At 47.2% G+C, this 21,694-nt stretch overlaps 1 protein-coding gene across 1 annotated transcript; it reads left to right on the top strand.

Annotated features, from left to right (window-relative positions):
* The first annotated feature begins 6,537 nt into the window (after positions 1–6,537).
* FGF17 (fibroblast growth factor 17) lies at positions 6,538–21,391 on the top strand. Its single transcript, XM_015422996.1, has 4 exons — positions 6,538–6,915; positions 13,104–13,281; positions 14,496–14,602; positions 21,095–21,391. The coding sequence occupies exons 1-4, from the start codon at positions 6,538–6,540 to the stop codon at positions 21,389–21,391; spliced, it is 960 nt and encodes a 319-aa protein (XP_015278482.1).
* The last annotated feature ends 303 nt before the right edge of the window (positions 21,392–21,694 follow it).

Here is a 21,694-nt window from a genome sequence, read left to right on the forward strand (position 1 = left end):
GGGCCCGCCCCTCTTCCCCCCCCCCCCCCAACGCTCATCGACTGGGAAGCTGCGCTGAGAGAGATTTGGGGGCGGTTATTGGGTTCCCGCTTGTCGCCTGGCAGCTGAGAGGGCGGTGCGGCGAGGGGCGAGGTCGCTCCAGTCAAGTAGCCCTAGGTAAGCGCCCCTAAGTCAGTTCCAGCATAAGCTCTCTGGGCCGCGGCCCTCTGCTCCAAAGGCACCACCTCCTCCTCCTCATAGGTTTGGTTTAAAGGAAACGCCGGCTGAGGCGAAAGCACTTGACCGGGCTTTGGATGTGTAGCAAGCAACCCACTGTGAACCAGCCGCTGCGCGACGACAAAGTCGCACGGGTCACCAGCGCCACGTTTAAATCGAGCCGCGGGCTTTCTCTGTCTGGGGGACGATGGTGCTACACACGTGGGGAAGTCCTGCAGCCACCCCTCCCGGGCCTGTCAATTCCCTCCCTCTGTCCCTCCTCCCTCCCTGCTAGGTGGAGGTTCCTTTTTTTCTCCAGCTGCTGAATGGCTTGTAGGGACACAATAAAGAAGGTTCTGCCCCTCCGAGCATCGAGTCCTGCAAGGCTGACCTTGGCCACGTTATGCTAGAAGTGGCTGTCTCTTTGGCTTGTGGGATCCTGGCAGTTTTTGAGAGCTCCTGGTGCCCTGAAGCCTCCTGTTGTGTTGGAGGGAGCTGCTGCCAGGCTACAGAAGAAAACTGAAGAGAGAGGAAAGGATCATGTTGTTGCGTGGAGGTGGGGGCGAGAGGTGACAGAACTACTGAAGACAAATCCTCAAGCGCAGCAAGGAGATGAAAAGAAAAGGAAAACAGGCTGGATCTCATCTAAGCTGTGCTATTGGTTTTGTTTCAGGGCCTTTATAAATCATACCTGGGCTATCCAAGAAGTGGGAGGTTTTTAAAAATCTTTTTAAGCGTTTTGCTTGGGACAGAGCTTTTGCCCTGGAAATGATCAGGCATACAAGCTCATCACCCCGCCAGTGAGACGACTGAAAAAGCTGAGTGCTTTACTTTCATGAATTTCTCTTCTTTCCTTCTTGACAAGCGGTACCTTCCAGTATGCTGCCTTTAAGCCTTCAGATGTTTTCCATGTAAGCGTTGCCCCTGCCTGCCACTCAGATAGGCATGTGCCAGTCTTTTGCAAAGAGGTTCAGTCATTATTTTTGCCATTATTCAGTTATGTTTGGTTCATCAGAAAGAAGCAATGCTCCAAACAAAAACCCTTGCATGTTTTTTCTTTTTGTTTCCACATGCAGATGTTTCCAGCTGCTAGTGCTTTCCTGTCAAACCCAGGTATGTTAATCATATGCTGTTGTTAATAATGTTGATAGATAATTATGCATTTGGGGGTTGCTACTCTGTTCTTTTTGAAAATAGGCATATAAAGTCTCAATTCTGTAGTTAGTATGTGGACTGAAAATCACTGTCTGTTTTGGAAACTAACAATGCAGTCCTAAGCGATATTACACCCTTCAACTCCATTGACCAGTGGATTTAGAAGGGTGTAACTTGGTTTAGGATTGCACTGTAAAGCAGTGGTTCACTGCCACCTCTTTCTACTATAAAGCTGGTGAAATGAAGGGCATTGTCTGTGTTTGTGTATTGTTTGAAAAGAAATGCGCTAATATAAGAAGTGGCCCTTGCTTTGTAGCTATTATGTAAAATAGTAAGGCAATGATAGGCACCTGGTAAATAACCCTGGTTCAGTCCATTTGGATCAGTCCTTCTGGGATAGCAGAATCACTTTGCTACTTTAGACTAATATATGTTCTTGCTGTGCCACACTGATGTAAGAGTTGTCAGACTTCAGCCAGGTAATACTTCTGTACAAATTATTAGTAGCATGCTTGAACTTTCAGAAGGGAAAAATGTTAGTACTACTTTATTTAATGTTCAAAAAGTGAGGTAACTATTTTGCTTTACATGGTTATAAAGGGGCTGAGTACGATATGTGTGAAGTTCAGTGGATTTGCAGGATGGCCCATATAATGCATATAGTATGGCAAAGGTTCTTTGTAATACTGCAACTAGTAAATATTAATTGCATGTGATTGACATGGTTCAGATGCTCAAAGCATTTCATAAGCATCCAGCAATCCTTAAAGCTGGCAGGCCAGCATTTTATCCTTGTGCACACTGTTGGAGGTTTTCAACAGGAAATGTGTCCAGGATTGTGGCCTTTGTGTCCATGGGACTCATATATGTTCCCTTGCTCACTTTAGCCTTCGAACAGAGCAATTCATGTCCTTGCTTCTCTTCTTAAAGCAGGGAATGTTACTCAGCCAAAAAAAAGAGAACCAAATCTTTAGCCATTGTCACCTTCTCCATAACTTTTAAAGATGCAAGCCCCTTTTAACTAGCATGTTGTTGAAAAGGGGCAGTATGAAAATTGACTTCCATCACCTAGTGTTTAAAAGAGAAAGGAAGTAGTGTAACTTTGCCAGCAAGGCAGATAATGCTATTTTTTCCACAAGTATGTGGAACCTTTCTAAGGTAAATGTGTTTTTACTTTGAAAGCAAAATGGAAACAGCCTCTGATAGCCCCACACACACACACACCACTCTAAAGCAAACCCTTCAAAAGTCCCTGGCAGACACAAAAAGATCTGCAATACAGTCTAGAGTGAAATTGGAAGGAGCACAATGGCGTCACGGCCTGCTCCCCTTGCCCCCTTCTCCAGAGAAGCTGTGGACCGTCCCCTCCACATTGATGGTGGGCAGCCTGGCAAAGGCTTGAGCCATGCTTGAGCTGCTGCGTGATGGGCAGCTGTCTCTGGGACCACTGAGCAGCCGTTCTTCCCGTGCCGACATGCTGGCGGTCTGGAAAGACCGCAGAGAAAGAATTCTGCCCCTTTCTTGGCTAGACCCCTCGTCCCCTTTGTTAGGAAGAGTTGGGGGGAAATGCTTTCTCTGTGTGTGCTGGAACAAGAGGATGCTTCTCAACAATGTTGCAGAGCTGAATAGGGAAAAGTAGGACTAGACCTGAGATTATGAATGAAGTGAATGCTTGCCAGAAAGCAGTAAGAAGCAGATCAACCCCCAAAGATGGCTCTTGCAGGAAGCACACTGAAGTGACCACAGACAGGGATTTTTGAATGCTGTTAAAGAGACAGGCACAGGGCATGATATTTGGGGGGGGGGAATCTCTTCTATCAAGTTATTGCACAAGAGACTTCCCCTTCTAGGCTGTGACTTATGTTTATTGCAAGTTCACTTTTCTGCCACAGCGCCAGTACTCTTGAGCCATTCTGGTCGGTGGCGCTGCATGGAACCTTTCAGAGTGTTTGTGCCAATATGAATGAGTGTTCACATGCTGTGCTGGCCATAGTGTTGCAGCACTCAGCAGTAGTTTGAGGCAAGTGGAGTACAGAAGCATACGCCCATGAGTTTTTGCTTCCAACGAGTGTTGAAGAGTCATTTTACTCCTGTCCTGAGTAAAACAGGAATCCTGCAACTCTGTGCGGAACTGAACTTCCATGCTACTGCTAAAGGCAGTATGGCAGAGGAAGCTCTCTACACCCCAGACAACTGGAGCATATATGCGATTGCTTTGTGCAGTAGCCTGCACCAAGGCCAAGAAATGGGTCTGCCTGCATACAAAACGAGACACACACGCATGCCTTTTCAGCGTTGTTTGATTTGGCCACCCACAATGATCCCCCCAGCTTGAAAACCTTTGCTTAGCATTGGAGTTCTCTCTGTGTCTCAAACCTATAGAGCATGGAATAGCCAAGCTAACATGCTTGAGGGAAGCCATTGTTCTGCTGGAGTTTGTTTGAGGGCTGAAATGAAATTTTGCTCAGACTTGTTGCTTTTCTCATTTTCAAATTTTGATTTTAGGATTTGATTTTAAGTGAGCAAGCAAAGATCATTTATCTGAAGTGGATCAGTTTTAAGGCAATAATGTTGAAGTACCTTGCAAAGTTCGAGGCAGGAGAAATTGCTTGTGAATTTTATCTTCCAAGTGATTTGGGGGGGGGGGGACACAATTTTCAATAAAATGTGTATGTGGGACTTAAATGCTGCTGAATCTATTCTGTTGTGTCTTGCAACAGAACTGCTTCCATCAAGGGCACCAAGGCAAGATATAACTATCCATGAATGGATTTGTTCCCTTGGATCAGTAAGGGCAAAGCCACGACTGCTGTTGTCTCAGTTGTGCTTTCTATTTTGAACATAACAGGTGCCTTGCTGGATCAGAGAGTGGTCTATCTAGTCCAGCTGTGTCACACAGTGACCAGCCAGTTGTCCTGAAGGACCAAAAGGCAAGGCATAGAGGCCAAGGCCTTTCTCTGATGCTGCCTCCTAACATTGATTTGTTTCCATGGTATATGGAGGTTTTCTTTAGTCATCATGGCTGAGGCCACTGAATCTGTCTAACCTTTTATAGTTCTACCTGTGCTGGTGGCTATCACTACACCCCACTGGTGGTGAATGCCACCATTTGATTACTCATTAAGTAAAGAAGTACTACCTTTTGTCCATCCTAAATCTATTGCCCATGAACTTCACTTGGTGCCCCAGAGTTCTAATATTATGAGAAAGGGTGAAAATGTTTTCTCTTCCCTTTCTCCATCCCCATAGATCAGTGGTATTCACTCCACAGCTCATAGAGAACCACATCCACAGTTACCATCAACCAAAAGAGCCACATTTACTTCCTTCCCTGTCATTAGGCCTGTACCTCAGGGAGGCTCGTAGCTTACTTGTTCCTCTGGCAGGAGCTGTTTCAAGGTGAGAAACATTTGCCAACTAGAACTGCAATGCCCACTTTTCTGAAACTAGGGGCAGGAGCCCTGTAACTATCCTTCTCCTGAAAGTGCTGTGTATAGAGGTTCAGATCCACTCCTGCAAATACATAACCTCTTGACAGGCAGACACAGAGGGAGGGAAGGAAACGTGGCCACTAACCATTCCACAGCTCACTCAGCAGAGCTGTCATGATCTGGGTTGTGCCACCAGAGGCCTACTAGGGCCAGGGAGCCTGGCTAGCAGTAAGGGAGGCTGGGCCTACAAACCCCAGAAGGCCTTGAGAAGTTTTGGCACCAATTTTGACCAATACGGAAGAATAGGGCTGGGGATTATAGGAACTAGTACAAGAGGGAAAGCTGTTCTTCTTCCCAGGGAACAGAGCCAGAAGGGACTGAGGCTGCTGTGGGGAGGAAACCCTCATCCTGAGGGAAGGGTGAGTCTAAGGCCACTTGATAGTGAGGTAGGGACAATATATATTTAGACACATTAGGGCATTTGATTTCTTTTCTTTTTACCCGCTTACTGTTGTTATTCTGCACCTTGTTTGTTTGACCTCCTATAAAATAAACTATTTTCATTGTTCACTCTCCCTGGTCCTCACGCTTATTATTCAGCCAAAAGGGAGGTCTAAAGGCCTGGGAGGGTGCTCTGGGCTCAGAGGAGCCTGGAACCAGAGTGGTGGCAGTGTCTGGTGACACCCCACCTGAGCTGTGACATGGTGGCTGTATCGGTGGGATGGACTAATTTTGGACCCTGGTGAGGCAGAGTGCCATTTGGCCTTGGCAGATTTTTTGTTTGTTTGTTTTGTTTTTGTTGTTGTTGTTGTTTTGCTTTTGGTCTTAAGGAAGCCCCATTGTTTGAAGGTACTTGCAAGACCAAGTAAGGGTCTGATAAGGTGTGGTGAAAAGGTTTTGTTTATGTTCTAGTTGTCGGGTCAACTGGATAGTGAGGCAGAGTTAGATAGTGCATGTTCCTCCGATCTGGGAAAGAAAAATCAGAGGACACGCCTGTTGCCAGACGCAAGACCCGAATAGGGGCTGCAGGTCTCATGTCGGTGGAGGACACAACAGAGAAAACAATGGCATCCCTGAGTGTAGAGACCTTACGTCTCCAGCTGCAACTTAAGCAGGCAGAGCTTGAGTTAGAGAAAGCAAGGCTGCAGAAAGAGGAGACTGCAGCTAGGATGAAGATGGAAAGAGAAAAGCTGCAGAGAGAGGAGAAAGAGGCTGCAGCTAGGATGGAGATGGAAGAAGAAAGGCTGCAGAGAGAGGAGAAAGACTGCAGCTAGGATGGAGCTAGAAAGGGAGAGAATGAAGATGGCATACAAGCTTGAAATGGCATATTTGAGGCCCACCTTCACTTCCTCCAGATGCTGCCGTACAAGGGGATAGAAGGAAATATCCTCTGTATAAGGAAGGCTGGATCGTGGAAGGTAGCTGTGCATGATTATACCCCGGTAGCCATGTTTGTGGGGGAAGATTTAGCGGAGCAGATGACTGTGGAACCCAATGAACCTGAGATGGCAGAAAAGGAGGCCAATCCAGAGGCAGATGTCTATGTGCAGTTCTTAAAGGACTTTGAAGATATTCCTGAGCAACCCAGCCGGCAAATCGATGTCTACCAGCAGTTCTTAAATGACTTTAAAGATGTCCCTGAGGGAGCCTAGTCAGAAAACCAATGTCTACATAGGTGTTAACCCGTCGTCGGTCTGAGAAGCAGCAGCAAGGTGAGCACACCCCGGCAACTTCTCCAGACCCTGTTGCAGAGCCAATGGTGGTAGAGTCTCCTCCAGTGACTCCAACTGCATTCCAGAAGGATCAAGAGGAGGACGCCAGCATGGAAGAAGTCCATATCAACTTTGATTCTATGATCCCATCTGGTTTGGGTGACTTTCCACACAACTATGCTGCTCAAACCAGTGAACAACAGCATCAGCAACCACCCCTAGAACCTAACACTACTGGGAAAACTGAAGATATGGCATTTCCAAAGTCCTTGGAAAGTAGTTCCACAGCTGGAGCAGAAAAACTGAGAGTTGTGAAGCAGCCTGAAGAGGAAGCAGAGAACAGTAAGCCGGCTTTAGTAAATGACCATCGGAGTGGAGGAAATGAGAGCCAGTTGTTCCTCAAGACTGAGTTTGCAGTGCCAGTATAACATTCCATTAGTGTTAGTCACAAAAGTCAACCTGACAACAGCAGGAGAAGAGAATTTGATAAAGACTCTCTGGAGAGCTCTAGTAGCATGCCAGATCCAGTGGATCCTACTACTGTGACAAAAACATTCAAACCAGAAACAGGCAGTGATCTTTCTGTGTTTGAAGCTTTGAGAGACACCATTTATTCTGATGTAGCTACATTGATATCTCATAACAAAGCTCGCCTTCATGTTCTAATTGAGCTTTTTCATGAACTTCAGCGGCTTAATTCAGACTTTTTGAGACAAAACGAACTGTATAGGTTACAGGATATAGAAGCCAACACAAAAGCAGAATGTCCAAAACCTCTGAACTCAATGGCAGGGTTCAGACCCAATTTAGAACTTACTCCCAGCAAAAGCCTTGCTACTACTGATAATGAGACATTAGAGAAGAGTTTTGACCCAGAAGGATCTGCAGTGCATTAACCTGACGTTGTATGTTGATCAGAATACTGTTTTACTGTTTTATTATTGTTTTTATATGTTAATGTTGAGTGAGTTGAAAGGGCAAACCACAAAAAAAAAAAGAAAGAAAGAAAGGGCAAACCTGACAGCCCAAATCTTCTGTGCAGACCGCATCTATGGGGATCCGGGGCTGGACCCCATGATTTGGTCTAGTGGGGGGGGGGTTTTTTTGCCATGATCTGGCCTGTGCCACCAGAGGCCTACTAGGCCCAGGGAGCCTGGCTAGCAGTAAGGGAGGCTGGGCCTACAAACCCCAGAAGGCCTTGGGAAGTTTTGGAGCCGATTTTGACCAATAGGGAAGTAGAGGGCTGGGGAATATAGGAACTGGTACAAGAGGGAACCTTGTACCAACCTAGCAGTTCGAAAGCAAGAAATTGCAAGTAGGTAAATAGGTACCACTTCGGTGGGAAGGTAACAGCGTTCCATGTGCCTTGGTGTTTAGTCATGCCGGCCACATGACCACTGAAACGTCTTTGGACAGCGCTGGCTCTTCGGCTTTGAAACGGAGATGAGCACCGCAATCCTAGAGTCGGATTTGACTGGCTTTCGAGCAAGGGAACCTTTACCTTTACAAGAGGGAAAGCTGTTCTTCTTCCCAGGGAACAGAGCCAGAGGGGACTGAGGCTGCTGTGGGGAAGAAACCCTCATCCTGAGGGAAGGGTGAGTCGTCTAAGGCCCCTTGATAGTGAGCTAGGGACAGTATATATTTAGACGCGTTAGGGTATTTGATTTCTTTTTACCCGCTTACTGTTGTTGTTCTGCACCTTGTTTGTTTGACCTATAAAATAAACTATTTTCATTGTTCACTCTGCCTGGTCCTCATGACTTTTATTCGGTCAAAAGGGAGATCTAAAGGCCTGGGAGGGTGCTCTGGGCCTTCTTGGAGGAGCCTGGAACCAGAGTGGTGGCAGCGTCAGGTGACACCCCGCCTGACCCTTAACAAAAGCAAACTCCCATGGAAAACATTTCTCCAAAGAGGGGAAGATAATATTCAGAGGAACAGCTTTGTGCAAGGCAAGGGTGACAGAGATTAGGAGAAGGAACAAGAGAACCTGTTCTCAGAAAACATTCCTGTCACCTCCCCAGTAGCTCCCTCCAAAATGAGAGTGAGGCATTCAAATTCCACCAACAGGTAGTGGTGGGAAGAATAAAGCAAAGCTCATCTTTTGGCTACCAACAAGCTGATCAGCAACAAAACAGAAGGAAGAATCAGGACTAGAATTCGCACACAACTGGAAAAAGAGACACACAATGGAGCATTTGGAACTCTCCATTGGTCCTGGTATTGAACTCTTTATCCCGGCAGAAAAGGCATAGTTCTGTGGAACAGCATAGGCTTTAGCATGCATCACGTCCATAGAATTATATCAAGCCATCATGTGGCTAGCTACAGAATAGTCTTGGAAGATACCCTAGGTACTGCTGAGGCTCTGCACTGTCATATCCAATAACTGGGAATGCCTGCTTGTGGTTATTATCTATCCAGAGTCCAGTCTTTTTGCTTAACATCCTCCCATGTACCCATCCCCACTGCTGCAATCATAAGACTAATTACTGCTGCCTGTTGCCTTTCATCCCAGCAAACTGTGTTCTCTATCCTTCCTTCCTGTCTTGTAGTCTGCATGGTTTATCATACACCAATGTGAAGTGTAATATCAGGGGGATTTTTGACTCCTGAGGAGTCTGCCTGTGAGGCCCACCGTACTCAACCCCAGCATGCCCATGCTCTGCCATCCCGGTTAGGGTCAGGAGGGCTTCGCAGCCAGCTTCCCCAGTGGAAAGAGGAGAAGTTAGGACACCCCGGCCCTTCCCTTGGCTGACTCACTTGCCCTTGATCCTGGGTCATGTGTGCGCAGCCTGTTTCCTGCCTGGCCTGGAAAGCCTCCCTTTTATTTGACCTTGGGCCCCACTCTCCTTCCCTGTGCCCAATCCGGCCCTGGCTCTGCCTCCCTCTGGAGGTGACAAAGGGAGGTGGTCAGTTACCTGCTTCTGAAGCTGCCAGTCTTCCATCTCCCCTTCTTCCTGTTACTTGAGATGGACATCTTCCCTGTCTTTCAGCCAGGCTCAGTTTGGCTGGCTCTTGTTCCCCCTTGAAGTTGCAAGGCTCCTGTCCCTTGAAAGCTGCATTGCCAGGAAAAACACAGGTAGAGCTGCTCCATCAGTGCATGCCCCTGATAGGTTCAGCTGTGGTAGTCAAACAGTTGACTGTGAAGCAGCTTATAGTGGTGCAAGAACCACGCTAGAGCACAGAGTTGGTAAACACATAGCAAAGCAACTAGATGCTAAGGTACTGCTAATATATTGCCAACAACTGTCAAGGGAAGAAGGATTGTTAGAGGGACTGTAGTTTGGTGGTGAAGCATCTCCTTGGCATACAGAAGGTCCCAGGTTCAATCCCTGGCATTTCCAGTAAAGATCAGGTAGTAGGTCATGTGAAAGACCTCTACCCAAGACCCTGGAGAGCCACTGCCAGTCTGAGTAGACAGTAATAACTTTGATGGACTGATGGTCTGATTCAGTATAAAGCAGCTTCATGTGTACAGTACATATTAGGTGCATGCTGCCTGGGTGGGAAGACCTTTGCAGCTCTCAGAGTTTGAGGCAGGGGATTCCTCCTCCCCCAATTACCTGTGTAGAATGCATTGCCCTGGCATCCCCTGTTGGAGAAGTGGAGGATCCAGGTGAGTGTTTGTGTCATGCAGTGGAATTTCTGAAAGGGCTCTAAGCAGAGACAGCAATATGCTGCATCATTTTTTGTTTTCCTCTGTAGCTGTTTGTACAGTGTGCTCCCTTTTTGTATGGTGCTCTTTAGGTTTTCTAAGTGCATGACATGAGGTTAGAAATATAGCCTTATATCATCTGTGACAGGGAGGGTGTTCTGGTTTGTAATGTTCATAGGAGATCTATGATTGGCTGCAGAGTTAAGTCATTTTATGCTGGCATATCTCCAGGTTACATGAGTATGGGACTTCGTTTCTATCCTAAAAGCAGTTTGCAGACTGACCTTAAGTTTACACTGTCTGTCTGCTTTGTAGAGACAATTGTTTGCGGTATCTGTCAGGAATAGAACAAGAAGCAGTGGTCTGAAGTTGTGGAGCAGGCTTACATTAAAGAGGATCCTAATTTTATTTATTTATAAATTTTATTTATAAACTGCTCTCCCCTGTTTTGCACATGGCTCAGGGTGGTGAACAACAATTCCAACAGACATGATTTCAGGTCAAGTTAAAAGGGGTAAAACAACAGATAAAAAAAACAATTTTAGATGATGCTGAAAATATACCAGGTTGCAATCTCCCCCCATGGGGGCGAAGAGGAAAGGGATAGAAGTGCCAGGCTAGATGGAAACAGTTGTAGGGAGAACTGTGTAGGGTCCAGCAGGGCACAGATGTCATTTGGCAGAGAGTTCCACCAGGTCGGGGCCAGGGCCAAAAATGCCCTGGCTCTAGTTGAGGACAGTTGGATGTTTTTCAGGCTAGGGACCATTTTGAGAGCAGTATAGCAACAGAAGGAAGAATTGATGAAGCAGCATGTCTGGGATAGTTTCAGGAGGAGGACAGAAAGTCTAAAATGCTGTGACAGGACTCGAGTTGGGCAAGTTGATGCATAACATTAATGCCTTGGAAAAAAATGCTCAGCAATGCTTAAGATTTAGTTGCTTCACCTTAAGTCAGATTTTACAATCAAAATTTGAAAAATTCCAAGTCTGAGGTTTTGTAAGTTCAGCCAGTTTTGAATGTCTGTGAAATTTCATTTCAGCGCTACATGTGATCATCTCTATGACTCTGCAGCTCTGCTTTAGGTCTCAGGACATGAAATCCCAAGGTCAGTGACCAGACAGAATGCTAAAACTCTCTTCCAACTGCTGCCATGGGGTCTTTTCACAAAGTGATGGGAATCTGCTCCTTGAGTGCTGTCATGTTTATGTGAAGCAGATTCTGACAGGCTGATCACACTTGTGAAGCAGACCTTGTCTAGGATGTGGCTGCATTTGAAGTACTGTGTGCAAGTGTGCCCATTCCCCGCCCCCGAAAAGAAAAGAAATTCCACCTGAAAAGAAATATTATAGTGCTGGGAAATCTGAAATCAGCTAAGATGATTAAGGGACTGGTCCATTTCATCTCTGTAAAGCTTCTTGACTAGGAAGAGGATGAGTGCAGAGAGACATGATTGAAGTTTGCAAAATTATGAACAGTATGAAGAGAATAACTACACATTTTTTCTCCATATCAGATAATACTTTGAATTGGTAGTTGTGATCAGTGTTCCCTCAAAACTGAGTTAGTGTGAGCTAGCTCACAGCCTCCGGCTCACACATTTTCTTACCCTCCAGCTCAAGAATGATGGCTCCAGAGCAAACTAATTTATATAGTAGCCAAATCGCTTTAATGCCAGTAGCTCAGAAAGTACAATATTTGCTCGCAAGACTCCTCAGCTTAGAGGGAGCATTGGTTATGATAGGTTCAGGACAAACAGCCTTTCTTCATAACTTCATACAGCTATACATTCTCAAGATGTGGTGAAGGCCATTGACTAGACCTGGTCTGTATTTGCAAAAAAAATGAGATAGCTAAGTGTTGAAGTGATAGATTGGATTCTACCACTTCAGGATGCACTTATTGGATTGGGCAAAGTTCCCCTACATTAATAATTCCTTCTAAATGGGAAATCCAAAATGTGGTACCACTTTGTGGTTTATGGTCCTCATTGGACTGCACTGCTGCAAACCTATGGGAACAGGAGCTATACATTCATGTTAAAGTAGGGCACCACGCTAGAAGGACCTAGGATGTTGACCTGAGTGCTAATATAGGCTTCTCAAAATCACCCTTGTGGTCTGAAACATCTCCAGTTCTTTTCCATGGGGAACTTCCCCATTTTCTCTAGGAGAATTTCCTTGTTTTCATTTATGGAAAAGGTGGTGCCATTTGAATTGCCTGTCAAAATTTGCCATGCAGGCTATCAAAATCTGGAGACAAGCTATTAGCAGTTAGATAGTGAATACTGTATTTAAATAGAATTTTTAATGATCTAATAATATTTTATTCTTATTCCTAACATTTTAATGTTTGATATTCTGTATGCATTTTAATGTTTTGCCGGTTGATGTTTTTTCGGTTCTTTTATGTATTTGGTCAATGACCGTACTAATAAATATCTAAAATATCAAATGGATTGCCTGTTTCACACACTGTAATGTTCTTGTCCAGCCCGTTTGGGTTCTGATTGTTCTCATAAAGACATTCTTGCAATTACTGCAACAAGGAAATGTCACCAGTTTACTGCTCCTCTGTAGCAGTGTGTGAGTACAACATACTGTTAAAGGGTAACGAATTTGTGCTGTGGTGTGAGAGCATGCAGAAGGTCCCAGATTTGGTCCTTGGTATCTCTGGTGAAAAAAAACTATCTCAAGCAACAGGATTAGGAAAAACCACAGCCCTGCAGAGCCTCTCCCAGTTCCTGTGGACAGCTGGAGTAGTGGTCTGCCTTATTATAATGCAACTTAATATATTCATGTGATCTGACATTTGCACTGCAAATATATGCCCATGAGGTCTCCCGCCTGGGTGGGATGCCTGCCTGTTTGCCTTGGCTGGCTCCCAGTCCCACCTCCTGGCCATGTCTGCAGGGCTGTCCAAAGCAAATTGATTTTATTTTTCCCTTTGTAAACAAAGGGGGAGAATCAATCGTCTCCTAATTTTAACCAGTACGTGAGGGACCAGGGCGCCATGACAGACCAGCTGAGTCGGAGGCAGATCAGGGAGTACCAGCTGTACAGCCGGACCAGTGGAAAGCATGTCCAGGTGAATGGCAAAAGGATCATTGCCACAGCTGAAGATGGCAACAAGTTCGGTAAGGAGCTGGTGGCAACGCTTGAGTGCACCTTTGGAGGGACTTTCTGAGAGCCTGGAAAATACCTCTGAGGGAGGGATGTGGGTCTTAGTATTGGAAAAGTGCACACGAGGTCCTATAAGGTTTCTTAGCCAAGGAAACTTTCACATGACATCTCCTGTGCAACCTGAATGGAAAAATATGTGGGTGTTGGAAACAGGTCAGGGATAGACCTACCTGGAGTTAATGCAAAATAGCCACCTCAGGTGGTGAACTTTAGTTACCATTAAGGGTGGCCAAGTAGGTAGATAGCTCTGTTCCAAGGGGTGCAGTCTGCTCTGAAAACAGTGGCATATGCATTCTTGGTCCATGGGTAGCTGTCATGTGAAGATCCTGTGGACACTTTTTTTGCCCAAGTAAAGTCTTTATAGTCCTTCCAGACAGTGGCCTGCCAGAGATTACGGAGCCACTCAAGAGCCTAGGGAGACTTCACTTCCAAGGGGACAATTCAGCCTGTAGCCCCCACACCCCTCCCCGCCATGAGGCAGCAGTAGATGGATCTGTTGGTTCCCAAGTCTAGCCCTGGCCTCTCTCAACACCACACAAGAGTATGGTAGTGAGATGTGCTGTAATGGTTTCAACCACTTGTCACCCCATGTCTAATATCCTCTTTAGTATTTCTGCCCAGTCAGTCAATACTGCTCAGAAAGCTCTTTGCCTTTGGAATGCCTGTGAAGAAGCAACTGCTCTTTGTGTTGTGAAAATTGGTTTTGAAAAATTGTTCTATATATATTCCTGCCACAATGTCCTTCTCCCTCTCTGCCTGCCCTCAGCCAAGGTTTCTAGGCCTACAGCGTCCTCAGCTCCTCTAACATACACCTCTCCCTGACAACTCAGGAACACACCAGCTTTCCCACTTCTCTGGCATACCTACTCGGTCTCCACTGTCTCACCATCTCAGCTGGCTCCTTTCAGTTCTTATACGTTTCAGGGTAGAAGGCAGCCAGTGACTGCTAGTTCTGCTTCATCCTTCTTACAGCTGCAGACTGCCCTAGAGAGCCCTAAACTTACTGACAGTCTTCAGTTCTGCATTTGGAAGGGTAACTGACCACAGTATTACAGGAGTGTGGCTGTCTGAGCTGATAGTTGGTGCTTCCCTAGCTCATTCAAACCCCAAAATGTTTAGTTTCAGGGCCAATGTGCCAAGTGATTCATTTCTCTTGTTCTGCTTGCAGCAAAGCTGATCGTTGAAACAGACACGTTTGGGAGCCGAGTGCGCATCAGAGGAGCTGAGAGTGAGACATACATCTGCATGAACAAGAAAGGGAAGCTCATTGGCAAAGTGAGCAATGCAATGCCACCCCCTCTATCATCATGAATGTCACGGTTCCTAGGGCTGTTGACTGATTCAGTCATTTTCATTTGTTAATCATCTGTATTCTGATCGATTAATTGACAGGTTAATAAATGGTGGAGTTCTAAAGGTCTTGAAGGAAGCATAAGACAAACTCCATCTAGTATACACAAGCTCATTGTTAGAAGTCACAAACATCTCATACCTGTTCTGTGTGACCTTAATAAGTCAATGTGATCTTAACTCATAGCCCCACTGATTAATCTACTGGCATTTTTGGTTGATAATCCAGCAGTTAGAACTTGCTAGCCCTAAATATTACCAATTTTGCAAGCACCATGTATGTGAGTGGTGCTTTAAGAAGTTCAGTGGTACAGCTACCACTTATTTATTTATTTATTCAAATTTATACCCCGCCCTCCCCGCAAGCTGGCTCAGGGCGGCTTCCAATAAAACACAAATTACATTAAAATACATAATATACAACATGCCATAAAACATTATAAATACAAAGTGCAGGCGGCAGATTAAAATTCATTTCGATGGTAAGTTGCAGAATCAATTGCCATTGCCCTGGTGTCCACAGATGGCTTCTATCATTAGTCCGTGTAGTTGTTAAATCCACAGGCCGTATTAGTTGTAATACTCTGCAGTGACCTGCAGTAGCATGAGCCTATAACAGCAGCGGCCCCTACTTAAATGCCTGGCGGAAGAGCTCCGTCTTACAGGCCCTGCGGAACTGTAACAGATCCCGCAGGGCCCTGATCTCCTCCGGGAGCTCGTTCCACCAGGTAGGGGCCGCTACTGAGAAGGCTCCGCCCCTGGTAATGGCTAACTTAGCCTCCCTCGGGCCAGGAAGGGTCAACAGATTTTGCGACCCCGACCGTAGTGCTCTCTCGAGTATATACGGGGAAAGGCGGTCCCGAAGGTATGTTGGACCCCGGCCATGTAGGGCTTTAAAGGTAAGAACCAGCACCTTGAAACGGACTCGGTATGCTATAGGCAGCCAGTGCAGTGTCCTCAGCACAGGCTGGATGTGCTCTCGTCTAGGGAGATCCATCAACAGCCTGGCTGCGGCATTCTGCACCAGCTGCAGCTTCCAGATCCGAGACAAGGGCAGCCCCAAGTAGAGAGCGTTACAGTAGTCTAGTCTCGAGGTGACCATCGCATGGATCACTGTTGCTAGGTCAGCGCGGCTGAGGAAGGGGACCAACTGCCTGATCAGCCTAAGATGGTAAAAGGCCGACCTGGCAGTGGCCGCCACCTGGGCCTCCATGGTAAGGGAGGAATCCAGGAGGACGCCCAAACTCCGCACCTCCGGCGCTGGCACCAATGGTGCCCCCCCCCGAAGGACGGAAGAGGGATCCCCGCCCCTACACCGCCCCGACTCAAGCACAGGACCTCTGTCTTCGCTGGATTCAGCCTCAGTCGACTCAGTCTAAGCCAACCCGCCACAGCCTGCAAAGCCCCGTCCAGGTCCTCCGGTCTGGATCCTGACCGGCCGCCCAGCATCAGATAGAGCTGGGTGTCATCAGCATACTGATGGCACCCCAGCCCCTGCCTCCGGGCAATCTGGGCAAGGGGGCGCATATAGATATTAAACAACATGGGGGACAGCACGGCCCCTTGAGGCACACCGCATTCCAGCGGGTGTCTCCTGGACCACTGTTCCCCCAGCGCCACCCTTTGTCCCTGACCTTGGAGAAAGGAAACCAGCTATTGTAAGGCTAGTCCCTGAATCCCCACGTCGGCGAGGTGGTGGGCTAGCAGCTGGTGGTCGACCGTGTCAAATGCGGCCGACAGATCTAACAACAGCAATACTGCCGATCCGCCTTGATCCAGATGCCTTCGGAGGTCGTCAGCTAGGGCGACCAGGACCGTCTCTGTCCCGTGTCCCGGGCGGAAGCCAGACTGAAAGGGGTCGAGCACGGAAGCGTCATCCAGAAAGCCCTGCAGCTGTGTCGCCACCGCCCTCTCAATCAACTTGCCCAAATAGGGCAAGTTAGAGACCGGCCAATAGTTGGCCAAATCGGACGGATCTAAGGATGGTTTTTTCAAGAGAGGGCGGACCATTGCTTCCTTGAGTGCCCCAAGGAACTGTCCCTCTAATCCCATAGGATGTATTTAAGGTTTAGGCAGGGCACTGAGGTGTTCCAGTACACATCCCTCCAATTCGGTCTTGCTACTGCCGTGAGAATATTCACCAAGTATATAGCCATAGTGGTGGTGCATCTCTCCACACATAGGGTTGCTCTGTTTTTCCATACCTAGACGATTGGCTTATTGTGGGGCCCCAATGACTACATTCATTGCATCATTTCCACCTGTAGCAGGTTAGGTCTGATGGTGAATTGGGAAAAGTCTCACCTTGAACCCTCTCAGTGAGTTGAGTTCATTGGTTCCTCCCTTGATGCTATCATGGGGAGGGCCTTTTTGCCTACAGGCAGGGCTAAAAGCATCAAGGCAATGGTGTTATGCTGTGTGAGAAAATGCTGGCAGCCAGTAAGGCCGTTCAACAGCTGTTGGGTTTATGGCTTCAACTTCTGCAGTGGTTCCATTTGCAAGGCTGCACATGCGGAACTTACAAATCTGGTTTGTCAAGAGGTATGAGTCCAATAAAAAAGCCCCAAGACACTGGTTTTCAATGCCTAGGGGGGTGGTTAGGTCTCTGCAGTGGTGGCTAGATGACATAACTTGTTGACCATTTTCAAAACTGCCTTTGTATTCCATTTGAGTAACTGACTGCTAAAGGATTTTTTTCTGTCATTTCAGACAGACCCATTTTAGTAACCAGCTGCTAGCAGAATTTATTGACCTGTTCATACAACCCACTTGCAATGGGTTGAGCCACTTTTGAGGGAAACTGCTTTTCTCCATTTTCGACCCCTTCATTGCACTTCTGAATCACTGTGGTGTGCTGTTTCAAATGTCCATAGCACTTCCTACAATGCAGCTTTTCCCCCCACCCTTTTTCACCATGCAAACTTCCTTGGACTTTTTTTTTAACGTTCTAAGGTGAGCACTATAGCTCCATTGAGTCAGTGCATCTCAATGGTGCCTCTATAGCACTGAATTTTATAGCGGTTTAGCACTATAGCACTCACCTTAGAGCTTTTTTTAAAGTCTGAGGGAAATTGCGCCGTGACAAAGGGGGGGGGGGAGCACCACTGTTTAGAATGACCATGGCGCTGCAGAAACGGCTCATTAATGCAAGGAAATGCACTGTATGAAACCCCTGTTCCTGTATAGCTTTACTCAAAATTGGGCCAACAACAAATAACATCCAGTTTAGAACGGTAATGTGAAGTGGGCTGTTTTCAGGGATCCAATTTGGTTTCTGGGTTCCCCAGGTCACTCTAACCACAGATGCTTCACTGTTGGGTTGGGGTGCCCATTGTAAAGGTTTTTCGGTGCAGGGTTGGTGGCCTTCAATGCAGACTACTTCCCATATTAATCTCCTAGAACTTCGTGTGGTGAGATTTGCCCTTACCTCTTTTTCAGATATTCTTGGGCAAGAGGGTGTTGATTCAAATGGACACCGCAACAGTATATTATTTCAACAAACAAGGAGGCATGGGTTCCTGGAGGCTTTGCCTGGGGGGCAGTAGCAGTTTGGGAAATAGCTATGAGCATTGGAGCCCTTCCAAGGGCCAACCACGTAGCAGGGACTTCAAATACAGAAGCAGACAGACTGAGCAGGGTCTATCAGACCAACTACAAATTGTCTGTCCAGCACAGATACATCAAGGTGATTTTTGACACACGGGGGTATCCTCAGGAGGACCTGTTTGTCATGGCCAAGTCCAACAAAGCACTAGACTTCTGCTCCCTAGCGGGCAGCGACCCAACTTCCCTGAGGGATGCATTCCAGATCCCTTGGTCAGGCGCACTCTTTCATGCATTTCCTCCCTTCCCTCTCCTAAGCAAAGTTGTAGGGAAGATGGTGGCCGAGTGGATGGATGGCATCCTAGTAGCTCCCTTCTGGCCCTGCCAGATCTAGTTCTTAAAGCTGTTCCACTTAGTGGGCACAGACTGCATATTGTCCCACCCCCACCCCACCTCAGACCTACTGATGCATGGTCCATTGGTGCACCACGATGCAGCACAGCTACATTTGACACCATGGAGTGCCCCTTCTCCCAAGGAGTAAAAGATAATCTTGCTTCAGGCCCATGAACCCTTTGCAAGATATTCTTCTGACAGGAAATGGGCTCATTTTGAGTCCTGGGTGTCTGCTAGGGGAGAGTGCCCTTTTACCTGCCCATTAGCATCAGTGTTGGAATACCTGTTGTTGTTAGCACAGGCTGGTTTAGTAGTGTCTTCGGTAAAGGCCCACCTAGTGGCCATTGCCATCTCCATGAGGAGGTGGCAGGGAAGTAGTGTTTTTGGCCATAAGTTGGCTCAGTGTTTTTAAAGGGGCTGACCAATGTTTTTCCCCCTACACCCTGGATTATCCCTCAGTGGTCGTTGCCTTTGGTATTAGCCAGACTGATGAAACCACCCTTCGAACCTCTAGCTTTCTGCTCCTTAGCTTTACTCACAAGGAAGGTAGAATTCTTAGTGGCCATTACATCAGCCAGAAGAGTCAGTGAATTGGCGGCTCTGAGGGTTGATCCTCCTTTTCTCAAAGTATTTAGTGTGAGGGTTGTATTACACCCGGGCTTAGACTTCCTGCCTAAGGTAGTTTCCAAGTTCCACCTAGCACAGAAATTGCCCTATGGAGCTCTTCCACCAGGCATTCGATTAGGAGCCGCGTAAAACATCCGAGGAGCAGCCCTGTGCCCTGGCACCACCCCCTATAGGGGGTGGTGGCCCTGGTCTTACCACCTTTAGCATGCCCTCACCGCATAAATAAGTAGGTCAACAGAGCTGGTGTGGGAATACCATCATGATTGTCACCTATGGAGTACTGTTTAATCTTGAAATTTCTGCTCTCGCACTTTATCTGAATATTGTTCCAACACTTTAGGATAATTGATTTGTTTAGGGTTTTTGGTTGTTTTTATGATGGGTTTTAATTGTATTTATATATGCATTTTATGTAAGCTGCCCTGAGCCTGCCTTGAGAGGGAGGGCAGGGTATAAATCAAATAAATATTTTTTCCCCACTCCAAATTCGGAAATGGAAAAGGCCCTACATACCCTCGATATTAGGCGGGCCCTCCTTTGCTATATAAGTAGAACCAAACCATTTTGTAAAAACAAAGCACTATGTATTTGTTATTGGGGCCCAAAAAAGGGCAAAGCTGCTTCAGCCCAGTCCATGTCCAGATGGGTAGTTGCTGCCATCCATTCCCACTACATGGCATCCAGAGAACCATGTCCCCTCGATGTGAAAGCACACTCCACTTGAGCGCAGGGATCGTTCGCTGCTTTTAATTGATGAGTTCCCCTGTTGGACATCTGCAGGGCAGCAACCTTGTCGACAAAGGGCATGTTTGTGAAGCACTATGCTTTAGACCTTCAGGCGAGGAAAGAGGCAGATGTGGGCAAGGCTGTACTGCAGGCTCTGTTCCAGTGAGAGACTCACCCTACCTCCTCTGGTGAATAGCTCACTAATGGTCCCAATGTGGGGCTGCACGAGAAGACAGAAGATGAAAACAGAGTTGCACTTACCTGTAACTATTGTTCATCGGCATCTTCTGTGCAGACACACATTCCCTTCCTCCTGCCCTGCCGTGAGCTCTCGCAGGGTCTAAGTGCCATGAAAAGGGGCTCACGGCAGCTTAGCAGGAACTGAGGGAAATGGTGCATTGGGAGGGAATCCCACGCATGCACCAGCTTCAAAAGGGGCAGGGCGCCCCCTCTTGAGTTTTTTTAGCTAGAAAGAAAATGTCTGCAGCTGGCCTGCACGGGCGCAGTCCCAATGTTTGTCTGCACAGAAGATGTCGATGAACAGTTACAGGTAAGTGCAACTCTGTTCTCCATGGGTAGGGCGTTTGAACTGGGCCTAGCTCCAAAGATTAATGGGATGCAGGGCAGAGCTATGCTGTGCTCTTGGGTGCTTTTCACATGCATGTGCACCAGTGCGCTGCTAGAACTGTTTCTGGACAATGCATACCAATTCACTAAAAAAAGCCCCACCCAAAGGGTCATAGTCACACACTGCAAAATGGGATCACTCCACATGTCTGAGTGTGCATGTGAAAGCCCTTGTATTACGTCTTATACCTCCCTCTCATTGTTCAGAGCATCTTGGGACTTGTAGTTTAGGAGTGCTGAAAATTGCCCTCGGAGCTACAATTTCCCAGGCTCCTTGAGAAGAGAATTACTATTCGGTCTGTAGTGTATACTTGCCAGACTAGAATCTGTACAGAGCAGCAACAGAAGGAGCAGCTGGTCACGGGCCCAAGGTGAAGGTGGTTCACAGCTCTGCTCCAATGAAAGCCCTCAAAACTGCTTTCTTTGGTTGTGCAGCATCAGCCACCTTCTGAAACCCAGCCTGCAACGATATCACGTCTCCTTTTTCCACCTCCCCAGATGAATGGAGAGAGCAAGGACTGCGTCTTCACTGAGATCGTTCTGGAGAACAACTACACTGCTTTCCAGAATGCCCGTCACGAAGGCTGGTGCATGGCATTCACTCGCAAGGGCCGGCCCCGCAAGGCCTCCCGGAGCCGGCAGAACCAGCGTGAGGCTCACTTCATCAAGCGCCTCTACCAAGGCCAGTTGCCGTTCCCCAACAATCCCCAACGCCAGAAGCAGTTCGAGTTTGTGAGTTCTTCATCCCCAACTCGGAGGACAAAGCGCACCCGTGGACCCCGTACTCAAGCTTAAAGGGCCGCACAAGCCTCTGCTAGCCCCTCCTGCAGTTTGTGTGTTGGCTTTCTGTCTGCTGCTGAGTGCCAGGGGCTGCATGTCAGAGACCATGCTGCCATATACAAACTACCTGGTTCCCTATCACAGCTGACTGACTTCTCTATTTCCACATTTTACAAACACTTTTATACTTTGGTTCTAGTTGGCACAAAGGAAAAAACGTCAAGCTGAGCAAAAGAACACTGGGCCCGGGATACTTGGTGCAGACAAAAGCCCAGGTATTGCATTTCCCTATCCAGGGAGTTTGTGACTTTTGGACTT

Source organism: Gekko japonicus, unplaced genomic scaffold (assembly GCF_001447785.1).
Source record: "Gekko japonicus isolate JY-2015 unplaced genomic scaffold, Gekko_japonicus_V1.1 scaffold208, whole genome shotgun sequence".
Classification (NCBI taxonomy): domain Eukaryota; kingdom Metazoa; phylum Chordata; class Lepidosauria; order Squamata; family Gekkonidae; genus Gekko; species Gekko japonicus.